Source organism: Pristis pectinata, chromosome 12, assembly GCF_009764475.1.
Source record: "Pristis pectinata isolate sPriPec2 chromosome 12, sPriPec2.1.pri, whole genome shotgun sequence".
Lineage (NCBI taxonomy): Eukaryota > Metazoa > Chordata > Chondrichthyes > Rhinopristiformes > Pristidae > Pristis > Pristis pectinata.
The window spans coordinates 15,460,179-15,480,978 of record NC_067416.1 but is presented as its reverse complement, the minus strand read 5'-3'; the positions used below and the strand labels follow the sequence as shown (position 1 = coordinate 15,480,978).

General features: G+C 39.6%; 1 protein-coding gene across 10 annotated transcripts in view; it reads right to left on the bottom strand.

Moving 5' to 3' along the window:
• Positions 1-20,800, bottom strand: part of ablim1b (actin binding LIM protein 1b) — a 290,641-nt gene that overhangs the window by 171,980 nt on the left and 97,861 nt on the right. For all 10 annotated transcript variants that reach the window (XM_052027491.1, XM_052027497.1, XM_052027496.1 and 7 more), the window contains one exon: positions 3,927-4,061. In XM_052027491.1, coding sequence (XP_051883451.1) covers positions 3,927-4,061 — 135 coding nt within the window. The remainder of the gene's footprint in view (positions 1-3,926; positions 4,062-20,800) is intronic.

Below are 20,800 nucleotides of genomic sequence, written 5' to 3'. Positions count from 1 at the left end.
TTCCATTGGTCTTATAACGGAATTCTTATTGATTCACTGACAACCAATTATTCTTTTCTAGGTCCCATTCAGCATTTCAACAATCCATCCTCCATTCGACTGCATTAGAATCAAAGTTCAAATGCTCTCCAGTGAAATGATTTTCTCCTGCGGAGAGAAGGCAAATGAGTTGCTGTATCATATCCAAATAAATATTATTTTTAGCCTTCCATCACTTTTTGTCACTTTTAACTAAGACAAGGTTACACATCCTTTACCCAATTACTATGCATGGATAAAAGATGCTTAAAAGTCTGTAGGAAGATTTTTCTTTGAAGTTGTTTCTCTTGCAATAATTATGGAAATAACATAAATCAACTACTGAAGCAGAAAGCCAACAACCACCCACTCTGATCCTTAGGTAAATTGGTGGCTTAAAAGTTGCTTCACTGCATGCAAACTGACAAGAAATAACGCATACCAGATTTATCACCTGGTGAGAGGAACAAATAGAGATTGTCAAGCATAATGAGCAATAAGAGCCAATTTTTCTTCCCCCTCCCCCCCAGCCCCCCGGTGGGATTAACAACAAGAGAAAATTCCAAACTCAAGAGTTTGACCATTCCTGATCATTACATACTTTTGCTCTCATATCCTCCTCAGTCCAGGCCTTAATTCTTATTACAAAGATGGAGCCAAATCATCTACCAGGGTTAACAGCCATTTCCACTAAAATATCCTTTATTTGATAGAGGCAAATTTCCCCTCAGACACTTGAGCTAGCAACAGAGCTCCAAGGTAGCTAAGATTGGTTTCAATTTGCATCATCAGTTAAGACCAACCTTAGCCATCTTGGTAAAGAGACAATGCCATCTCGGTAAAGTTGTTGAAGTGCAGAAGAAAATGAGGCAAAAGAAAAGGATCTAACAACATTACCTGGGAACATCTTGGAGAAGTTAACAGTTAGGATGGCTAGTGCTTCAACTAACTAACTCTTCTACAACCAGGGAGTCAAAAAGCCACTGTTGTGATTTGCAAACAGCTCAAAATTATGCTCAACTTTCATGGCTTAATGGTTCAACAAACATGGAGGAGCTCAGCTGTCGAACAGCATCTGTGGGAGGAAAGGAATTGACATCGATTCGGGTCGAAACCCTGTATCAGATTGTTTTTTGGTCCAGATTCCAGCATCTGCAATCTCTTGCATCTCCATGGTTTAATGGTTGCTGCAGGTTTAAAGACAACTTGAGACAAACTGACCAACACTCTTAACATTTATTCACTTCACCCTAACAAAGCGAGCACTGTGCTTCTCTACTATACCAGACAGCTTACCGTAGTCATCGCGAGGAACTATTATTCTTCCCGAGCATTTTGCTGGAGGTCCACAGAAAAGAATAAGGCCAGGAGGATGAGGAAAGTGGAAATAACTCATCCTTGGGCAGCTACTGTACATCCTCCTCCTCTGGACCTCCTTCACCTAAATGTCCAATGCTACATCTGACAACAGGGGTGCTCACTTCCTCAATCTCCAAGTTATTGCGCCTCAGATGTAAATGGAATCATGGACAGCATGTGCACTGCTCCACTGCTCCTGAACTACAGTGGGGTGGTAAATCTGCAGATGTCTGCTTTATCACCTTCACACATACCTGGATCGTAGCAGTTTTCAATCAGCCCCAAAAAAGTGCAGGCTTAAAAAAGGACTCCCAAACAGACGAGGGGAAATTAACCCCAGACGTAAACTGCAAATGAATCATTTGGAAGCTGATAATTTACAAACAGATAGAAAGGAATAAGGAAAAGCATTCAGTCCTCAAAATGTTCTGTGTTTTTATATCAAAACTCCTCTGAATATAGTTTTTGACGTATTTGGCCTTCTGGTTTTGAAGAATTAGCAGTTGCTATTGCAGTCATTAATGGAATTCTCCTTCAATTTATTTTTGAAATCATAACAGGATGTTGGAGAGAACTCTTAAAATCATGGGTAAAAAGGAATATTGAAGGCATCAGGTATAGAGCGGAAAATCCGATTGTGTTCTTGGCAACATCAACATTCCTTTAGCTAAGGTTCGCAGAATTCATTAAAAATTCTTGGAGAGGGATTCTGAAATGTACAATTAGTTCCTCTAGACTGCACTTCAAACATCACTGAACATTTCCTTTCCAACCTGCAGCAGCAGAGGTAAAATTCTTCAAGTATTGACTCAAATACAGACAGAAAATTAACAATTAATCCATAGAAGTGAGGCACCAAACACGTTGCCAACTGGTTGCTACAATGCAGAAGGACTCCTGCTTAGTTAAATTAGCCACTCAGGACCTGTTTCATTAAATTAGAACAGTGTCACTGAACTAGATTTTCACTTGGGATCCAGGAGTAAAACATTGATGTGATACCTGGATAGAAATTGGTCTTCTGTAGCTCATCTAAATTTACCAATGGAGAGCCAGGCTGGGTATTGTGCTCGATTTCCAAGATTCAGTTCCATAGAAAGCAAATTACATTTTTTTAAAAATCATATTGTAATCAAAACAGTAGAATTCCAGGAACGAAGCTTAACCAAATCATGAAAACTCACAATATCACTTAATGCACTAAGGATATCCTTATTACCACAATCTGATCCTCATAGGTTTGTAATAAGCTTGAGAAGACCATTCTGTTTGAGATAGAGAGAAAACAGGAAGCCTTTAAAAAGGACTAAGGGCATACATTTTGACAACCATCTCAGTTGTTTACAGCCTCCCATGGAATTAAAAACTATTTTATCCCACATTTAGCACAAGACGTCAGTTTGAAAAAGGAATTGAAACTTGTGCTGAAAACAGCCACATAGAGGATCAGTAAGCTTTTTTAGCTACCTGCTAGATGTCATTATGAAGTCTTCATGGCATTCTTGGTGCATGGTTGACCTAACAGCTTCTTTCAGCAAAGATCAGTGAATTTAGAGTAAACAACCACTTGCAGAGGAATTGAGCTCTACTTAAAGGAATATCACCTCTTGCTGGAGGCTTGAAGACATACAGTAGACCTCCTGGAACATTTCAATAACTCAAAAACAATTACTCAACAAATTCTCTGAGGACATCAGCTAAAAAGAACTTGCTGTGTTATTCCTCCTCGAAAGAGTCAAAGAAAGGATCACAGAACTGAGTTCACTCAGCACTGATGCTCCCATCCCAGGTGCTGCTAATGCCCAAAGACAAACTACTTCCCTGTGAAGTATACTTGATCAAGGGATGGAAGAGGATATGTGCCTGGCTGAGCAACACCAACTGCTGCAGAAGGAAAGTTTGGGAGGGTCCCTTCAGTTTTTCCAGGGATAATACAATATTTTTCCATAAACCATATCTTCTAGAATCTCCAGTACAATTTTTAAGAACCTGTGTGTTCTCTTGCCGATCATATTGTGGCATGTCTGCCAGTGCACTCCACAAGGAAGGAACTTGTCTTTAGGAATTAAGTGGGTGTAGGAGCATTGTGCAGGATACTTCTCCCCTTCAGACCCATTAGGTCAATAGAACTGAATGTCTGAAGATGAGTTGAAGGGGAGGCTGAAAGGTCTCTCACCAGCATCCAAGGATAAATGTTTTTCCATTCATAAGCTAATGGAACAAAAATTTGAACTGGAACCAGTTTTAAACCAATGTGGTTCATTAGCTCAGGATCCATTTTCATCCTTTATCCAAAACAACCCCCTTAATATAAACAGGACATGCATCAAATCTGTAAAGATATGCAACCATCTTGGGTTATATAATGGGCTTGAGAAATATCATGTCAATGTTGTCAAGGAAGTTAATATTATATAGTGATCAGGTGGTGGTTCCATCCATAAAATATAGGCCATGTGCTTGGATTCGGCCCCTGCTTGTTTTAAAAACCAATGAAAAGAAAACAAGAAAATAAAAAAAGAGACAAAAAGCAGTAACAGTGATCCTACCTTTGCAGGTGAAACATTTGAGGTGGAAGTGTCTGGACTGGACACGTAGCACTTGTCCTTTACATGGATCTCCACACTTGAAGCAGCGGATAGCTAGCTTTTCTGTGGGCTGGTGTGGATCCTGAGGGTGAGCCACTGCAGAGAGGCAGAAGACAAAATGTGATCTCTCCGTGTCAACAATTCTTAAAATTCAACTCACATTTGTCCCTCCAGCATCAGATTGATGAGAGCGGCAGGCTACGCGAATCACATGTCAACTGCCAGACAGAAATGTTTAAGTGATACATACTCCGAGTTGATCACTTTGTATTTGGCACTTCACAGATGTACTTGAAGACTACCTAGTTTGAATAAGCTCACGTGAATCACTGCTTAGGATTTTTCCAGAAGTATTCTGTCTTTCATTGGACAGTAATTTAAATCTATCCTGCAAATGTAAAATAAAATGGAGAAATGTTAAGGAACAGAACTGAAAAGATTTTATTTGTAGCCAGGACATGGGTTGCATTACCCATTCCTGGCTGCCTTCAAGGGCAACAAGAGTCAATTTCTTGACATTGCTGCCAGACCAAGTGGTGGTAGGCTCCCCTCCCCAAGGGGCATGAGGTTTTTCCAACAATTCCACAACTTTCATGGTTATCATCACGTGCCAGGGCACAATTTAACCGATTTGAGTTAATGCTCACAATATTCCACAGTGGCAGCGAGTTCCTCATCCAATGCCAAGGCCAACAGATTACCATGACCAAGCAGAATTTAAATATTAATAATCATCTCAAAAGTCAGTCATCCTGTAAATTCTGCACTGGTGTAAAACTACTTCAGATTATTTTAATTGATACGTAACATCAAACCGAGAGATATTTGTAGTTTGCCTAACAGTGCAAGAATGTCTGGAGGAGACAGTCATATATCAGTTTGATTTGTAATCTTTTGCAATGTGAAACACAATGTCTGAAACATAAGGAATTCCAGTTCTTCCCTAATGTCAAGATCAGTAATAGCTAGAAACAGCTGACCAAAGTTCAAAAGCTCTGTACACAGACAATCCAAGTACACACTGAGCTTTGTGCCTCTGTTTAAGTACAGATACATGGGTGTCTGTGCATATACATTTCTCTCTGCATTACCTACTTGAAGAACAGCATAAGCAGAGAACCTTTTCCAAATTAGTACTTCTGACACAGAACTTTATAAAATCAAAATGCATATCTGTAATTAGTCTGGTCAGTTTACAGAAGTTGTACAGCTTTCTGGCTTATGTTATAGCTAGAAAATTGTGCAGGGATAAATAAAAACTCTATGCTCAAATCCTCAATATGCATTCTAGTTGTGCATACATCTGTGTTAATTGTAGAGGCTTCCTGGAAGTTCCAATGTCCTTTTCATGCATTTGGTTCTGGCACGAAACTGATCCTTGCCATTAACTTCGTTATCTGATCCAAAACTCTATTACCTTCTGTCATTACATCAAGAATGCAGAATAAGTAATGGAAAGCTACTATTTAATGAGACATTTTGTAAGGTACCAGCAATGCAACCAGGACTAAAAAGGTGAAAGGTAATTTGGAAACAACAGGCACTCAAGCAATGGTGCATGCACCAGAAGTGTCCCAGAACATCTTGTACACAGGCAGAGATGAAGTCAACAAATAAGTGCTTGATAGTATTATCATAGCAGCCATGTCAAGATTCAACCTATTCTGGGGAAATTAATCTTACCTTCCCACTTATGCTGAACGAGGTATAAATTGGAAAGTATTAAGTTGCTAATTCCTTTCAACCAGACATGAGCTGTACCATCTTAAATTACCTTTATTATGAATCGGGAAGGACATGCCTGAGTAGGTGCATGCAGTTCTTCGCCCTTGAGACAGCTGATGCAATGCAAGTTGAAGGGGGCAGCAGTTTGACAATCTACTTTTACTCACATTTCAGACCGAGATTGCATTTGTACACTGGCAGCAGTGTGCCTTTTAATAAAGCAATGAGGCATGAATGAATGGCAATAACCAGGTTAGTGAAGAAAAAATAGAATTATGAAACAAAATTGAAAAGACAGATGCATGGGAAATAGGGCAGGAAGCTGAGCAAGGGGAAGACTCCAGTTAGATAGAGGAGGGTACAGGACAGAATTGCAGATGAAAATCTCCTTCCTTTATATTGAAGGGATTGACAAAAGGAGCCAAAAATTATATTGATTCACTAATTTAAACATCACAGACATTTGCATCTCTAGATACAAGATATCTTTATTAGTCACGTGTCCATCAAAACACAGTGAAATGCATCTTTTGCGTGGAGTGTTCTGGGGGCAGCCCGCAAGTGTCACCACTCTTCTGGCGCCAACATAGCATGCCCACAGCTCCTAACCCATACGTCTTTGGAATGTGGGGGGGAAACTGGAGCACCCGGAGGAAACCCACGCAGATACGCGGGGAGAACGTACAAGCTCCTTACAGACAGCGGTGGGAATCGAAGCCGGGTCACTGATGCTGTAATAGCATTATGCTAACCGCTACACTACTGTGCCTGCCATATATTGAGACATATGAAATTGAATTGGAAATAACATGCATTCAAACATTATTGCATGTCAGTACTAAATCACATCCCCCAAAAGAACAGAAAATTATTTAAATGCAAATGTGTGACAACGTTGGCTTGGCCTCCACTTCAAGATGTGTGGAATCAATATCTGCATGGGTCCCAATGGGAGCCAGGACATTATAATGCAGCTTCCACCATTTTGTTGCATGAAACAAGCAAAAGATCATCAGGCCTTATAAACCACAATCCCCATGGCAGTGATACAGAGACTGTTCTGCCAAAACAATGAGGCTACAGGAGGTCTTCACTATTGTAAATTCCTGTGCACTTGTCACATCTACCTCAAGGTTTGAGCCACCTTCAAAATGATTAGCCAGCTGAAAACAATTCCACCTCATCAATTACATCTTCCAAAAAGTACTCTTTAATTTCAGCTCCGACCGAGCAATTTGGATTGAGCATTTTCCCAGGAGTTTTGGGGCTCTCGCATGAAGTGGTCCAATATCAGCAGAGTGTCTTGTAACATCTTTGCAAAAGGTGTTAAGACACAGCATATCCAAAAAGTTAGAGATTTATTTGCAAGACATTTAAACTATTTACATGCAGAATCTTTAAGCTGTTGGTTCAGACTGAATTTTTCAGTCTGTGACTATGTTACATTGCTGGGAAGCAGTCACACCACACGACTCTCCTGTCCAAAAGGATCATGGTACAAGTACACACACATATGTAGATAACATATTCATATTTAAAAATACAGTACATCTTCCTTTAATTATTGAGCAAGGTAAGAATGTAGCACAATGTATTTCTAGTTTTCCCAAGATCCTTTCACGACAGCCAGTGTTTGGAGCTTTGAGCTCCAAATTACGTTGATATGGGTTTAAATGCACATTGCACAACAACAGACATCATTAGGTATGCACCCAAGACAGGGAAACTGTCAGACATCCTAGTGTAGGTGCTGATTAGAAGTGCTCAGGCCTCCTGTTTGGCAGTTGACACAATTACACATCGAAATATCTACTAATGTGATTTAATCGGACTAAAATCAATTTTGGATCACGTAGCATTCTGATCATATTCTGCATTTCAATATCTATTAAAATCACTAAAAACTTTAGGAACATTGCTTGATTACATACAGACCAAGGTGACCCCAATGAATGCAACCGTTTCCAGAGTGGAAAGAGATTTTCTTTAACAAAAAATAGTAAAAACAAAGTCTTGCTAATTGTGAAAAGCAGACTGAAATTTGATCAGGTGTGGCTGGTCTGGTTTCAAAATGCTTCTTAACAAACGCTTCTGCCTGAATTTAAGTGCTTTTCTCCTCAGGTTAGCTAAGGGACAAATAAATTAGTGGAATCACTTTTTAAATATGATAATTAATTTAATACTTAACATTCATGAATTATACACCATGTGAACATTGGATATTGGGTTGAAAAGTAACCTGATTTATGCTCTGCATATATTTCTGAGGTGATTACATTGCAATCGTGGAAAATAGAAGGCAACTGTAGTTACTGCCTCCCTCAATCTAATACCCCTAACTAGGGAAACTCACCAAGGACTCTAGGACATCAGAATCAGATTTATTATCACTGACGTATGTTGTGAAATTTGTTGTTTTGCAGCAGCAGTGCAATGCAAGATCAAGAGATAAAAATTACTATAAGTTACAAAAATAAATAAATAGTGCAGAAGTGGAATAATGAGGCACTGTTCATGGTCCGTTCAGAAATCTGATGGCGGAGGGGAAGAAGCTGTTCCTGAAACGCTGAGTGTGGGTCTTCAGGCTCCTGTACCTCCTCCCCGATGGTAGTAATGTGAAGAGGGCACTTCCCAGGTAGTGAGGATCCTTAATGACCTGGGTCAAGTACCTATGGGGTCTTCCAAAGTAAACAAACCTTTTACTGGAGGGAATGGTGATGGAATCAGTTATACTCCTTACTGATCTGGAAGGGAAAAGAATACCTGGTGCTGCTCAACTTAGGTAAATAGTAATTGGTTTATTATTGTCACATGTACTGAAATACAGTGAAAAGGTTTTCTTTGCATGCCATTTGGACAAATTATTCCATACACAAGTACATCAAGGTAGTACAAGAGGAAACCATAACAGAAAGCAGAATATAGTGTGACAGTTACAGAGAAAGTGAAGTGCAGGTAGTCAAATAAGGTGCAAGGGCCATGACGATGTAGATTGAGAGATCATGAGTTTATCTTTTTTGTACAAGAGGTCTGTTCAAAAGTCTTATAACAGCAGGACAGAAGCTGTCCTTGAGCCTGGTGGTATGTGTTCTCAAGTTGTTTTATAAGGGTGTATGGACTCAGGCCTAGCAGGTATGGAGACCTATGTCAGTTAGTGAAATGACCTGTGCGCCCAGCATTGGGCGACAACTTTATTACACCTTTCCAAACTAGGCCCACTGGAATTTCCAAGCACAAAATTTTATTTCATATCAATGATATCTTCAGTTTATTCTGTCCCTCCACCTTTCCATACTATTGCTAAGCATGGCACTGCCTCAAAGTGGCAACATCCAAAGATCCCCACCATCCAGACCATGCCACCTTCTCACAGCTACCATTGGGCAGGAGGTACAGAAGCCTGAAATCCCACGCCACCAGGTTAAAGAAGAGCAACTTCCCTTCAACCATTCGGTTCTTGAACCAATCGGCACAACCCAATCACTACAGTTTAGCAACACTATGACCACTTTGATTACTTTGCACTAAAATGGACATTTTTTCTGTTCTAATTGTGTTCTTTCTTGTAAAAAAAAGTGTATAATATGTTTAATTTGTTTTTCTTGTGAACGCTGGTTATATGATGCTATGTGCCTGTGACACGGCTGCAAATAATTTTTATTACACTTGTGCATACATGTCCTTTTGCATATGACAATAAACTCCACTTTGACATATCCTCCATGGATTTGTAGTCTAATTGTAGCAATTAACTTGGTACAATCATCCTAAAATATTTTGTTAGATCTGACAGCTTGGTTCAAAATGGTATCATTTGAGAGAATATTGAGTCTTTTTTCTAAAATTTATTTGCTGCCAGGAGATGGAAGTGCAACAGCCTTATGTATTGGTGCATTAGCACCCAATACCGAAAAGGAGCATTTAGCAGTTTTGCTTTGCTATTTATTAAGAACTGAATCAAAGATAATTACATTGAACTCTGCACCAAACAGGAACTGAGCTTCTTGGAGTAACTACCACTCTGAATGAGATTTTCAGTAGACGCAAGAGAAATTATCTGATGCACTGAACCAGAGACGTTAGCCATTAATCTGAGAAAAGATATGAAAGGGACATTATTGAATTACCTGTCATTCTGCACCAAGCATGAATAGAATGGGATTGAATTACCTATTGCTCTGAACCAGGCAAGAATCAAAAAGAGAATTATTTATCAGTCTGAACCAGGGACAAGTTGGGTAGCATAAAATTACTTACCTGCAGAACCATGCACGAATTGTTAAACTAGAGGCAGAACCATGCATGAATTGTTAAACTAGAGGCATTCTCATCAATGCAAAGAAACAGCCACGTTGGTTGATTTATCCCCAAAAAGTTAATTTGCATCAATCTACTGTGCACTTCCCTTTGAAGTGTTTTAATCTCTGGATAAGTAGATTGACTTTTAGGGTTTTAACAAAGAATGCTGCATTAAGAGTTTGCATCCACTTTCTTGGTTTCATTCCATGTTAGCAAAGAGGCAGAAATCTCTTGACTGCTTATTACATTTTAGACACACTCTACATATTTCATTCATTTAAGTGGTATGTTATATTCAGTGTACTCCAGGAACACACTCTCCAGAAAATGGTTGGCTGAATACAAGAGAGAATTCGGAGACACAAGAAATTCAGCAGATGCTGGAATCTGGAGCAATACACAGAAAGTGCTGGAGGAACTCAGCAGGTCAGGCAGCATCTATGCAGGGAAATAAACAAACAGTTGACATTTCGGATGGAGACCCTTCATCAGCACTGGAAGAGGGCAGACGCCAGAATAAGAAGGTGGGGGGAGGGGGAGGAGCACTCATAGGCAGATGATAGGTGAATTCAGGTGATAAGCAAATCCAGGTGAGAGGGGTAAGGTAGGTAGGTAGGTGGGGGGGGGCAGATGTAATTAGCTGAGGGGTGATAGGTAGAAGAGGCCAAGGACTGAAGGAGGAGGAATCCAGTAGGAGAGGGCAATGGACCCTTTCCCCACCTTGATGACCTGCCCATCTCCTCTCCTATCCGCCTCCTTCCCTTTATTCCATGGTCCACTGCCCTCCCCTACCAGATTCCTCCTCTTTCAGCCCTTTGCCTCTTTTACCTATCATCTCTCAGCTTATTACATCTTCTCCCCCTCCCACTGCCTTCCCCCCTCACCTGGACTCTCCTATCCCTTGCCTGCGTTTGCTCCTGCCCATCCCCCCACTTTCTTATTCTGGCTTCTGCCCTCTTCCTTTCCAGTCCTGATGAAGGGTCTCAGCCCGAAACGTCCACTGTTTCCCTCCATCAATGCTGCCTGACCTGCTGAGTTCCTCCGGCACTTTTTGTGTATTGTACAAGAGAGAATTCATCAGCTTCCATTAAATCAAATGCAATTAGCTTAATTTATAAAGATTGGCTTGCAGAAATAATGCATTAAGGTTACAGCATCACCTTGCAAATAGGGGAGCCTTGATCAATTTTGGATATCTTAACTCCAAACCAGAGCTACCCAACTCCATTCCCATTGAAATATTGTGTCAAAGCTCATCAACCAAGGCTCATGTGCCAGCTCTTGCTTTGATAATTTAACATTTTCCCCTTCAAATGTTAATCAAAGGAAGAAATTATTTTGTCTGGAAGTGTAAAATGGAAAAGTCACTGCTTGGTGCATTCCCAATAATGCACACTTAAAAGCCCAGGTAGCCAAGACAATATTTCACCCTTCTTTAATACTAAGTAATCATGGAGAAAATAGGGATCTTGCCCCGAAATTCTAATATACTTAGGAGTACTATTTTGTAAAATCCAACTGCTCATTAAATGAAATGTGTTCAGGATTGACCTTCCAACACAGTCTTTGCCAATCCACAAATGTCCCTCCCAACTGTGCATGGCTATGATTCTGTAATGTTATCTTAACTCTTGGATTAAGGAAATAATACAGATCACAAGTTAGAATTCCTTGGGACCAAGCAGTATTCAAAATATAGATATTTTAGATAAAAATTTGTCAAAGATTGCAATTTTTAAGTGATGCTTTTTACAAACTCAAAGTAAAATTTTATATGTTTTATGATTACAAGTTAATAAAGAAGTTTTAACCATACTGTGTGCAATTGTGATCCATCACTGCAGGAATTGTAAATGCATCAGTGTTTGAATCCTGAATGTTTTTAAACTCTGAATATTTAGAGTGCAGGCCTTCTAAAGTAGTACATCATTCCGGTGCAATATATAGAACAAAAGATTAAACAGTGGGCTTGGGCAGATGGGTAAAGGAAGAGGGGTGCTGTCATACCAAAGTATTGTGAAATGACATTGTATTATTATATAATTGTGCCATTGTTGGAACTGCTGTTCTGTGTATGCTTACACCATATACAATGAAAATGCAAGTAGAATTTCATGGTGATGCTCTCAAACTATAAATTTAGGTTATGGGGTTAAAAATTTGGCCGTTGTGTTACGGGAAATGAGTGGTTATGAAAATAACAACATTCCCTCACGTGACCGTCGTTGCAATTTAAAAAGTAAATACAAGACATTCTTTAAAATATCAGTTGAAACTATTCAAGTCTGATAAATCACATTGCTATTCTTTTCTATTTTAACTAAATTTTGGATATATCATACAACGCTTACTGAGTTCAGAAAAAGCTCTTCAGAAATATTTTTTTTAGATGCACCTTGGACTGTGCCCAAGTGCTTTGCATAGCTGAAAGTGCGATCACTTCCTCTTCAAAGCTTTTAAACAGTACATCATATTGTTCAGTTTATCGTAGTAGCATTAGACTTGCCAAGGTCCTGAACAGCAAATGATGTGCTTTCCTGTTATTGCTTTGTTGGCATTCTTGTAATGAGACATTGCTTTGCCCTTGTCCATTTTATCCATTATCTGAAATGCAGAGCTTGATGTGATCCTTCCTTCAACAGAACCAAAATATTGATTTGTGACTGAATGAATTAGGTGGTCAGAAAAAAAAAGTGCAATTAGTTTAAATTACAGTTTGCATAATGACAGTGAATGCACATCCAAAAAGAAGAAACAGCTTATCATCTACCCTGTGTCAACCCCTTTCAGAATTTTGCATATCTTTGTGAGATTCTCTCATATTCACTGGAGTTTAGTTGAATATGCCAGCTCCCTCAAGTGCTCTTTGTGGAACAACCACCCCATCAATTTAATAAATCTAAACTGTACTGATAACAGGTACATCATTGGCAAGGTACAGTGTTGTCAGTACACCCCGATGTTTCACCTTGAAGCATGATTTTGCCTTGCTATTATAGAGAAAATACAACAAAGTAGAACCCCTAAGAAAGGGAAAACCTTGCAAATACAATCCTCAGATTTCTAAGTGTTCTTCATTATATGCAAAGAGTTCTGCTAGTCTTCAGTCCTAGCCCATTATGATATCGCGTAAAGTTAATTTTCTGAACAATTTCAGGCTGGCACAGTTCCCATGTTGGCGTTTACTTGTGGCACTGGCAGGGGCCTAATCCAACAATGGCATCTGTGCTTATGGCACCACTTGTACTGTACTGGTGGATTCAGGGAAACATCAACTTGCACATACCTACCACTCCCAGACTGGAAATCTGCTTGTTGAAGCAGAACCAAGTTATATCTGGTGAGTGTACATTCAAATAACTGGGAGAAACGGCTGCCAGCCACATGGGAAATGGAGCATTGTTTATTTGAAAAATATTAAATTTAGTAAAGATTTCTAGTTGTTGGAGACACAGAGCGAGATAACATTTGAACCTTTCACTATTTTAAACTTTTAACAACTTTTTATTTTTGATATGTCCCAATTGTTACTGAATGTCTAATACATTCTCAAACATTCAAATACAGTACCACCTTTGGCAGCCAGCAGGCCCAAGGATGGAGTCTCACCAGATGTCAAAGTCATTCTGAGAATGCAAGGGGTTGTGTGCACCGAGACCGCCCTGATACAGCACTCCGTCACAGGGGAGTGCTGGCAGTTGGTTTGGGCAAGGAACTCTACAGCTCAAGGTCCAGGCAACTGAGAAAGCTTCTGAAAAGGCTGAAACTGGTGTGGCACAGACAACTTGCCGCAGGAGATTAGCAGAGGGTTGGGTGGGGGAGGTTGGGGAAGGAAGCCATGGGCAAATTTGTAAACAAAGTAAGTCTGAAACTGAAATGTTTCTTAACCATGAGGCAATGGGAAATAGAGCAAGTTGTTTGCAGATATGAATGATAACTGGAAAAAAAAAAGCACATTTTTGCTGCATTTCTGTTCCCTCTATGCTGACTTGTCAAGTGTCACACGGCACATGCAGAATAAAAAACATTATGGAAAAGCCTTCTACTCAGTGTAATAGTAAAACTGGGGTCCTCAACCACAACTATTAGCTTTAAATGGTATGTCTGAATCAAGTCCAGGAATGTCCTGTATATAATGAAGCAGAAAATACACAAATGTGATTTCTTTTTTAAAAAAAGGTTTTCCCACTCTCAAAGGTGTAGAGGAAGTACAAAATCTGGCTCAAAGTTGAGCTATGTGATTTCATTCCTTGCTCACAGACTCTACTGTCCAACTTCAGGAGATTGTGTATCTGGGAGCTGATGATAAGCCCCAGTGACAGCACTGAAACTATAAGCAATAACGTTGATCAAAGGCTGAAAGTCATTCTTGCGGAGGAGACTGGTTGCCAATGGGGTTGAGCACTGCATCTTAGTGAACAGGATTCTTTTTATGCTCACTCACCTGCCAGAAAATGAAAGGGTGTCAGTACCTGCTTGACACCCCACCTTTACTCTGCATTGCCTTCACCATCAGCTTAAAATGTTGCAAGATTTATAATGCACATCAACCCAAACCAGCCCATTTGCTGTCCCCAGCTCATCAATCACCCCGGAATCTTTCCTTGCTACTTCCCTTCTCCTCCCTAAGCTGGCCATCTTGCCTCTCCACTCAGCTCTGATGCAAGATTTTAACCCAAAATGTTGACAATTTCTTTCATAAGAACATAAGAAATAGGAGCAGGAGTCGGCCATCTAGCCTGTCGAGCCTGTTCTGCCATTCAATACGATCATGGCTGATCTTGCCGTGGACTAAGCTCCACCTACCTGCCTTTTCCCCTAACCCTTAATCACCCTACTGTGCAAAAATTTATCTTACAGTCTTAAACACATTTAATGAGGTAGCCCCTACTGCTTCCCTAGGCAGAGAATTCCACAAATTCACTACTCTTTGGGAAAAGCAGTTTCTCCTCATCTTCATCATAAATCTATTTGCCCGAATCTCGAGGCTACATTCCCTGATTCTTGTCTCACCCACCAGTGGAAGCACGTTCCTGCCTCTATCTTATCTATCCCTTTCATGATTTTATGTTTCTATAAAGATCCCCTCTCATTCTTCTGAATTCCAGCGAGTATAGTCCCAGGTGATTCAATCTCTCCTCATAGGCTAACTCCCTCATCTCCAGAATCAATCTGGTGAACCTCCTCTGGACCACCTCCAAAGCCAGTATATCTAGACAGATGCTGCTCAACTCACTGAGTTCCTCCAGCAGATTGTCTGTTGCTTCAGATTAAATCTATTTTGTTTTCATTTTTCTGTGACAGAAAATTGAACACTGCATGACACATTAGTGGGATCCAGGATAGTGATGGGGGTGATAATAGGCTGGTGAACTGCTTAATAAGCATCTTAACATCATTATTATTGGTGGATTACAAATGGTGCAACCATTGCCCATGTCTGCTGATTAGATTGCTCCTCAGGAAATTACCCTGCTGTAGTGCGTTTATTCCTGGTCACTCACTTATGGGGGGAAAAAAAACTATTGCTCTTTCCCATTGCTAAGTGACTTATATTCCAACTGCAATCAAATTTAGAGCTACTCTAATGTGAGCCTTTGAGAAGTAATATTCCCAACGTTTAAGAAATGACAGAACTGCAAGTTAGTAGCAGGTAGTAAGTCGTAATCAATCCCCAGCTGACAAAGCTGTCCGATTTTCCTCTCTGTTTAATTGCTCTCAGTCATTAAGAATCTTCATATGCTTACCAATTTTGAGCAATGAGCAACTTTCTCTAGTTTGAGCATAAATTAATTGGGCACATTTGCTTTTTAATCCTGACTCTGGCCTGTTCACACAAAAACATTAGACACAGCCTGTAGGCAGAAACAGGATTGAGAGCATATTCCTGCTCCCAGCCTAGTGCACAATGTGTAGGTTACAATAACACAAGACCACAGATTATATTCCTTCAAACATTAATCAATGGTGGTTGAATTACTTTAATCCTGGAATTCTAAATATTTCCAAGTTTGTCCTTCCACTGATTCAATGGAAAATTTTACCTACTCTGCAGCAAATTGGGAGCCAACAATACCCATGAAATCTGTGTTCATACTTTAGTAGGTGCTCCTCACTCATTTGCATTCCCTTTCTTATTTGAAGATTTATCGATGACCTTCTTAAAACTCACGATGGATTTTGCTTCCTCAGCTTTCTGACGTCATTCCTTGTTCTAGAGAAAACATTATGAAGTGTGTCAAGTGATTTCTTGGCAGAGGATTTAAATTATTTTAATGTTTGGGTTCAATGGTAATAGGGACATTCAGAAGCCTACCAAATCCTTGACAGTAAAGCTGTGGGGAGGGGGTCTTAGCTAGCTGTCTTTTTCAATGGTCCTGTGGTTGAAGCTCATTTCTGGCCCATCCACGTTACATGTGGGGTGTCACTACTTGGTATCCCAACTTCAATTACCAGCCAGTCAACACTAGGGGAGCTTCACTGGCAAGCATGAGAGGGAAGTTACTGTCTGCAAGTTCCAGCAATGCAAATGTTGACTATTTATAGCATTGTGTTTAAAATTCTTGAAACGTGCAGTTCGTAATTATGAGCACTAAAGAAACTGGTTCAAAATAGACCAAGTTACGTTCTTCAAAATTGTCCAATTTAAGCCAAACTACAGGCCATCCATGGGTAATGAACGGTTTCCATTTCTACAGATGTCCATAATTTGGAAAAGGCACCAAAAATCACTTGATATGGTGACCATACCTCCACAGTATTGAAATATATGGCATCAGACTTGCATGGTTTTGATAAGAAAGAATTACTAAAAGTGGAAAGGAAACTTGTTCTGTTATTTGTAGGAATGAACATAGGTACTTGCATTGAACTTTTGAATTTAATATTTTGGGAATTCATAAGTAGATGCATCTAAGTCAAATGTTCATAACCTCTGGACGTCTGTATACATGACAACGCGTTTCCTTCATGTATTTATTTTGAGTCTCCACAGTAAATTAAACACAGGAGCACAGTCAAATAATCTGCTTTAATCTTCACTACTAATCTCACAGCAATCTAATTTACATGTTGATTTTGACCTATTTCAAAATTTATGTTGTCTGGACCTATTCATCAGCAGACAATATAATGCCCAAAAAATAATTACACTTAGTAACAAAGCACTATAAAGCAACTTGCACTGGCATTAAAACTGTGTATCTATTTCATACCAGACTAGCCCATTGATTTACTTATGACAGGGCATTTAAGATAAATCATATTTTTATTTCTACCCGACTGAATTGACCAGTTTAGCGACACAGTAATGCAACTTCAATAAACATCTGATTGGTGCAGGCAAGAAATGGCCTCTGATAAATATATTCAAAATGGTTGAGAGCCACATACCCAGATGTGACAGGGAACAGCACAGTTATATTGGGCAAATATTGGCCTCTCCATTTCACAAAGTCTTCCCAGTTTGCATGATGCAGCTCTAGCTGGTTTGCAGTTCCAATAAGGTACTTGAACAGGTGCATGGATAGGAAAGGTTTAGAGGGATATGAGCCAGACATGGGCAAATGATACTAGCTTAGATGGGAATCTTGGTCAGCGTGGAACAGTTGGGCCAAAGGGCTTGTTTCTGTGCTGTATGACTCTACGATGCTACAAGGTAATTTAGTTCATTCCACACCTCTGCCACCTCCTGGGAAGTCGAACAGAGTAGATCTTCTACCAGGATATTACTGGATCAGCAAATAAGCCTTGAATTAGGTACACATAAGTGAGAGGCAAAATGCAGCCCTGTGCCCTATAGGCACCTGCCATGGACCACCTGCATAACGTTGATGAACTCCTCATGGATCTGACAGAGCAGCAGCAACGTCCACAGATTTTCCAGCTCCTAGATGTACCTGACACAGGTACAGCAGACCCATTAAAAGGGATCAAAAATCTACTCCTGCGATAAAGGCAAATTGACCTTTTCAAGCGATTCATTAATAAGTTTTAATTGTTTTAGAACTACTTATTTTTAAACTCTGTTCAAGTTTAAAAAGGTTAATATTTTTGAGTAAAGCTTTAGTTTTAAAGAGGCCTCAAGTGATTCTAAATGTTTTTGGACATCAAAGACTTTAGTCGATCAATTACAGGAACAGTTCTGACAGCTGGCAAGCCTGGAATCGGGTCCCCACTGACTGTCAAAGCCTTTCTATCATCATGAACAGCCAATGTACTAGGAGAGGTGTTGCACTGATGAGCTGGAAGCCTGTGCCCAGGGCTATACTAAAAGAAGTTCTGTGCTCCAAAGGTAAGCAATAAGCAAACTCAGGATTAACAGATCTGCTCTAATTAAGATCACTATAATTCCCCTAGGTGAATTGGAACAAGACTACAAGAACTTCAGTGGAGTGCTGGAAGTACCAAAGTGCACTTGTTATGTATTGCAACTGATGTCCTGCTTTATTATGGAGGAAACTATCCTCCAATCTGTTGGTAACAACCTCTTATTTTCTATTAATGTTCCAGATTGAGAGGAATCTACTTCCACACACCAGTGTTAATGACATTTCTTTTCAATGCTTCATTACTTCCAAATGTTATTAGGAAGAGCAAATACAAAGAACCAAAGCAAATTTTAAAAGCATGTTTAGGACTGATGAACACTTTATGATAGTTTATAAAATCAAAATTGAAAATAGTTTGACAAGGATATAGCCGAAACCATTTTATTTTTTTAAAAAGTCAACTCACTAAGCCACAATTTAGATTCAAATCAATTACCAGGAAAGCTTCACAAGTAAATCAAGTGTAAAAAAAAGGACTGTTGACTTTATTACATCAAGCTTAACATTAAGATCTTTTTTTAATTACAGTTCATGAACACAAGTGTGATGGGAATCATTTATTACATTAGTACAAATTGTCTTAACAAAATAGTGAACATTCTGGGCTTTGGGTTGTTTTACAAAAATAACTTTCACTGACTGCTCCCCACAACCAAGCTGATATCACTGCTCATCTTGAATTCAACAGAAGTTCTTGCCCTGCAAAATTTTAGTTTCTCTTTACTGCTGCTATTTTATCTTCTATGAAGTAAAGAGGTATGTAAAGTATTGATTACATTTGTCCCTGCACTAATATGTCCAAGTTCTGTTTCACCACTCAGAGCCTTTTCAAAACAAATTATTGCTACTCCTTTGGTATTCCCTGCAAATTTCACATCCACTTGTTTCAGCTTTCCAAACTTATTAACCATCTGTTGCTTTAAAATCCAAGTTCACTTGGTTTTTCCTTGCATTTTGCAGGCTATTTCCTTCAACACGCTGGAGCCTCTGGTCTCGCTTGCTGACAATGATTGATTAATTACACCAATGAGGCTCATCCCTTTTTGGGGTGCATACCAATTTTGCATTGTATGAAATACTTATTTAGTTGGTTTCACGTAACACTTCAAGCCAGATTATTGTGACAATTTGTGTCTCATCAAATAAAAGTTTACCTGACTTTCATTTAAAACCCCCATCTTTGACTTTCTCCTCTTCCACTTGAGCACTCTATCAACGTTCCAGGTCACTAGGATTAACACCCTCATAATGATGACCCAAACATTCAAAATTTAATAAGGAATTTAAAAGATGGCCTGTTATTTGGGCAGCACAGTTCCAGCATTGATTTTGAATCCATGTGGAGTTTGCACGTTTTCCTTGTCAATGCATGGGTTTCCCCTTCCATGTCCTAAAGTCATGCTGTTTGGTTAATTGGTGACTGTGAATTGTCCCAAGTGTAGGTGGTTGGTGGGAGATTCAGGAGGACGTTAATGGGCACGCGAGAATATGCTGGCAAATAGGACCAACTTGGACTGGCATCTTGGCCAGCATGAACGAGTAGGGCCGAAGGGCCCGTTTCCATGCTGTACGACTATAACAGGTTACAGGGAAGAAGGAATGGGATTGCTCAAAGTGTCAGCTTAGACTTGGTGGGGTGAATGGCCTTTTATATCAATTAAACAACACAGACTAAACTTGAAACAATCAGCAAGAAATAGCCAAAAAATGGTGCAAGGAAACTTACTTTTGGCCATCCCACATGTCACAGGCAACAATTTTTTTTTTGAACACTTGCATAAATCAAAAGGAGAACTGAAATGTTCATTTAAACTGTAGCAGTGAGATACTCAGATTCATTAGAATACTATGCAAGTCTTGCTATTTTGAAGGTGTGTGTCAGTACAGATAGAAATGGATGGTTTATTTTTGTCAGTTATTTCTTTAACATGCATAAAACTCATTTTAAGGAAGGGTGGCACAGACAAGATACCATGAAAATGAGGAAGTGGTCAAAAAGGTATCAGATCGGTTGGTTTTAGATCTGCAACACTCATTGCAGAGAAATATCTTCATGTTTCAACGATCTCTAATTAAACTTATCATGAGTAAAGTTATGAAGTAACTGCTTAACAGCAGTTAGGTCCATTTAGATGTCCAATGCTACAGCAGTCCACACCAACTCATAATGGAATCTTAGTTACAATAAGATTGGGGTTAAAGCAGATAACATTTTCACCACACCAGCTCACAGAGACCATCTGAAACAGAAGATAGCTTAGTCATTCACTATTTGATCTTCGGCGGCAAAATTTCCATGCCCCGCACTCTCCCATTATCACTGACGAGAAGTGGAACTGGACGAGGCACATCGACACCGTGGCTACATTAGCAGGGCAGGTAACTGGGTAATCTGGAACAAGTAATTTGACTTCCTTCACCAGTCTGAAGCCTGTGTACAATTTACAAGACTTAACCCTGGGGTCAGGTCGGCTGATTGAA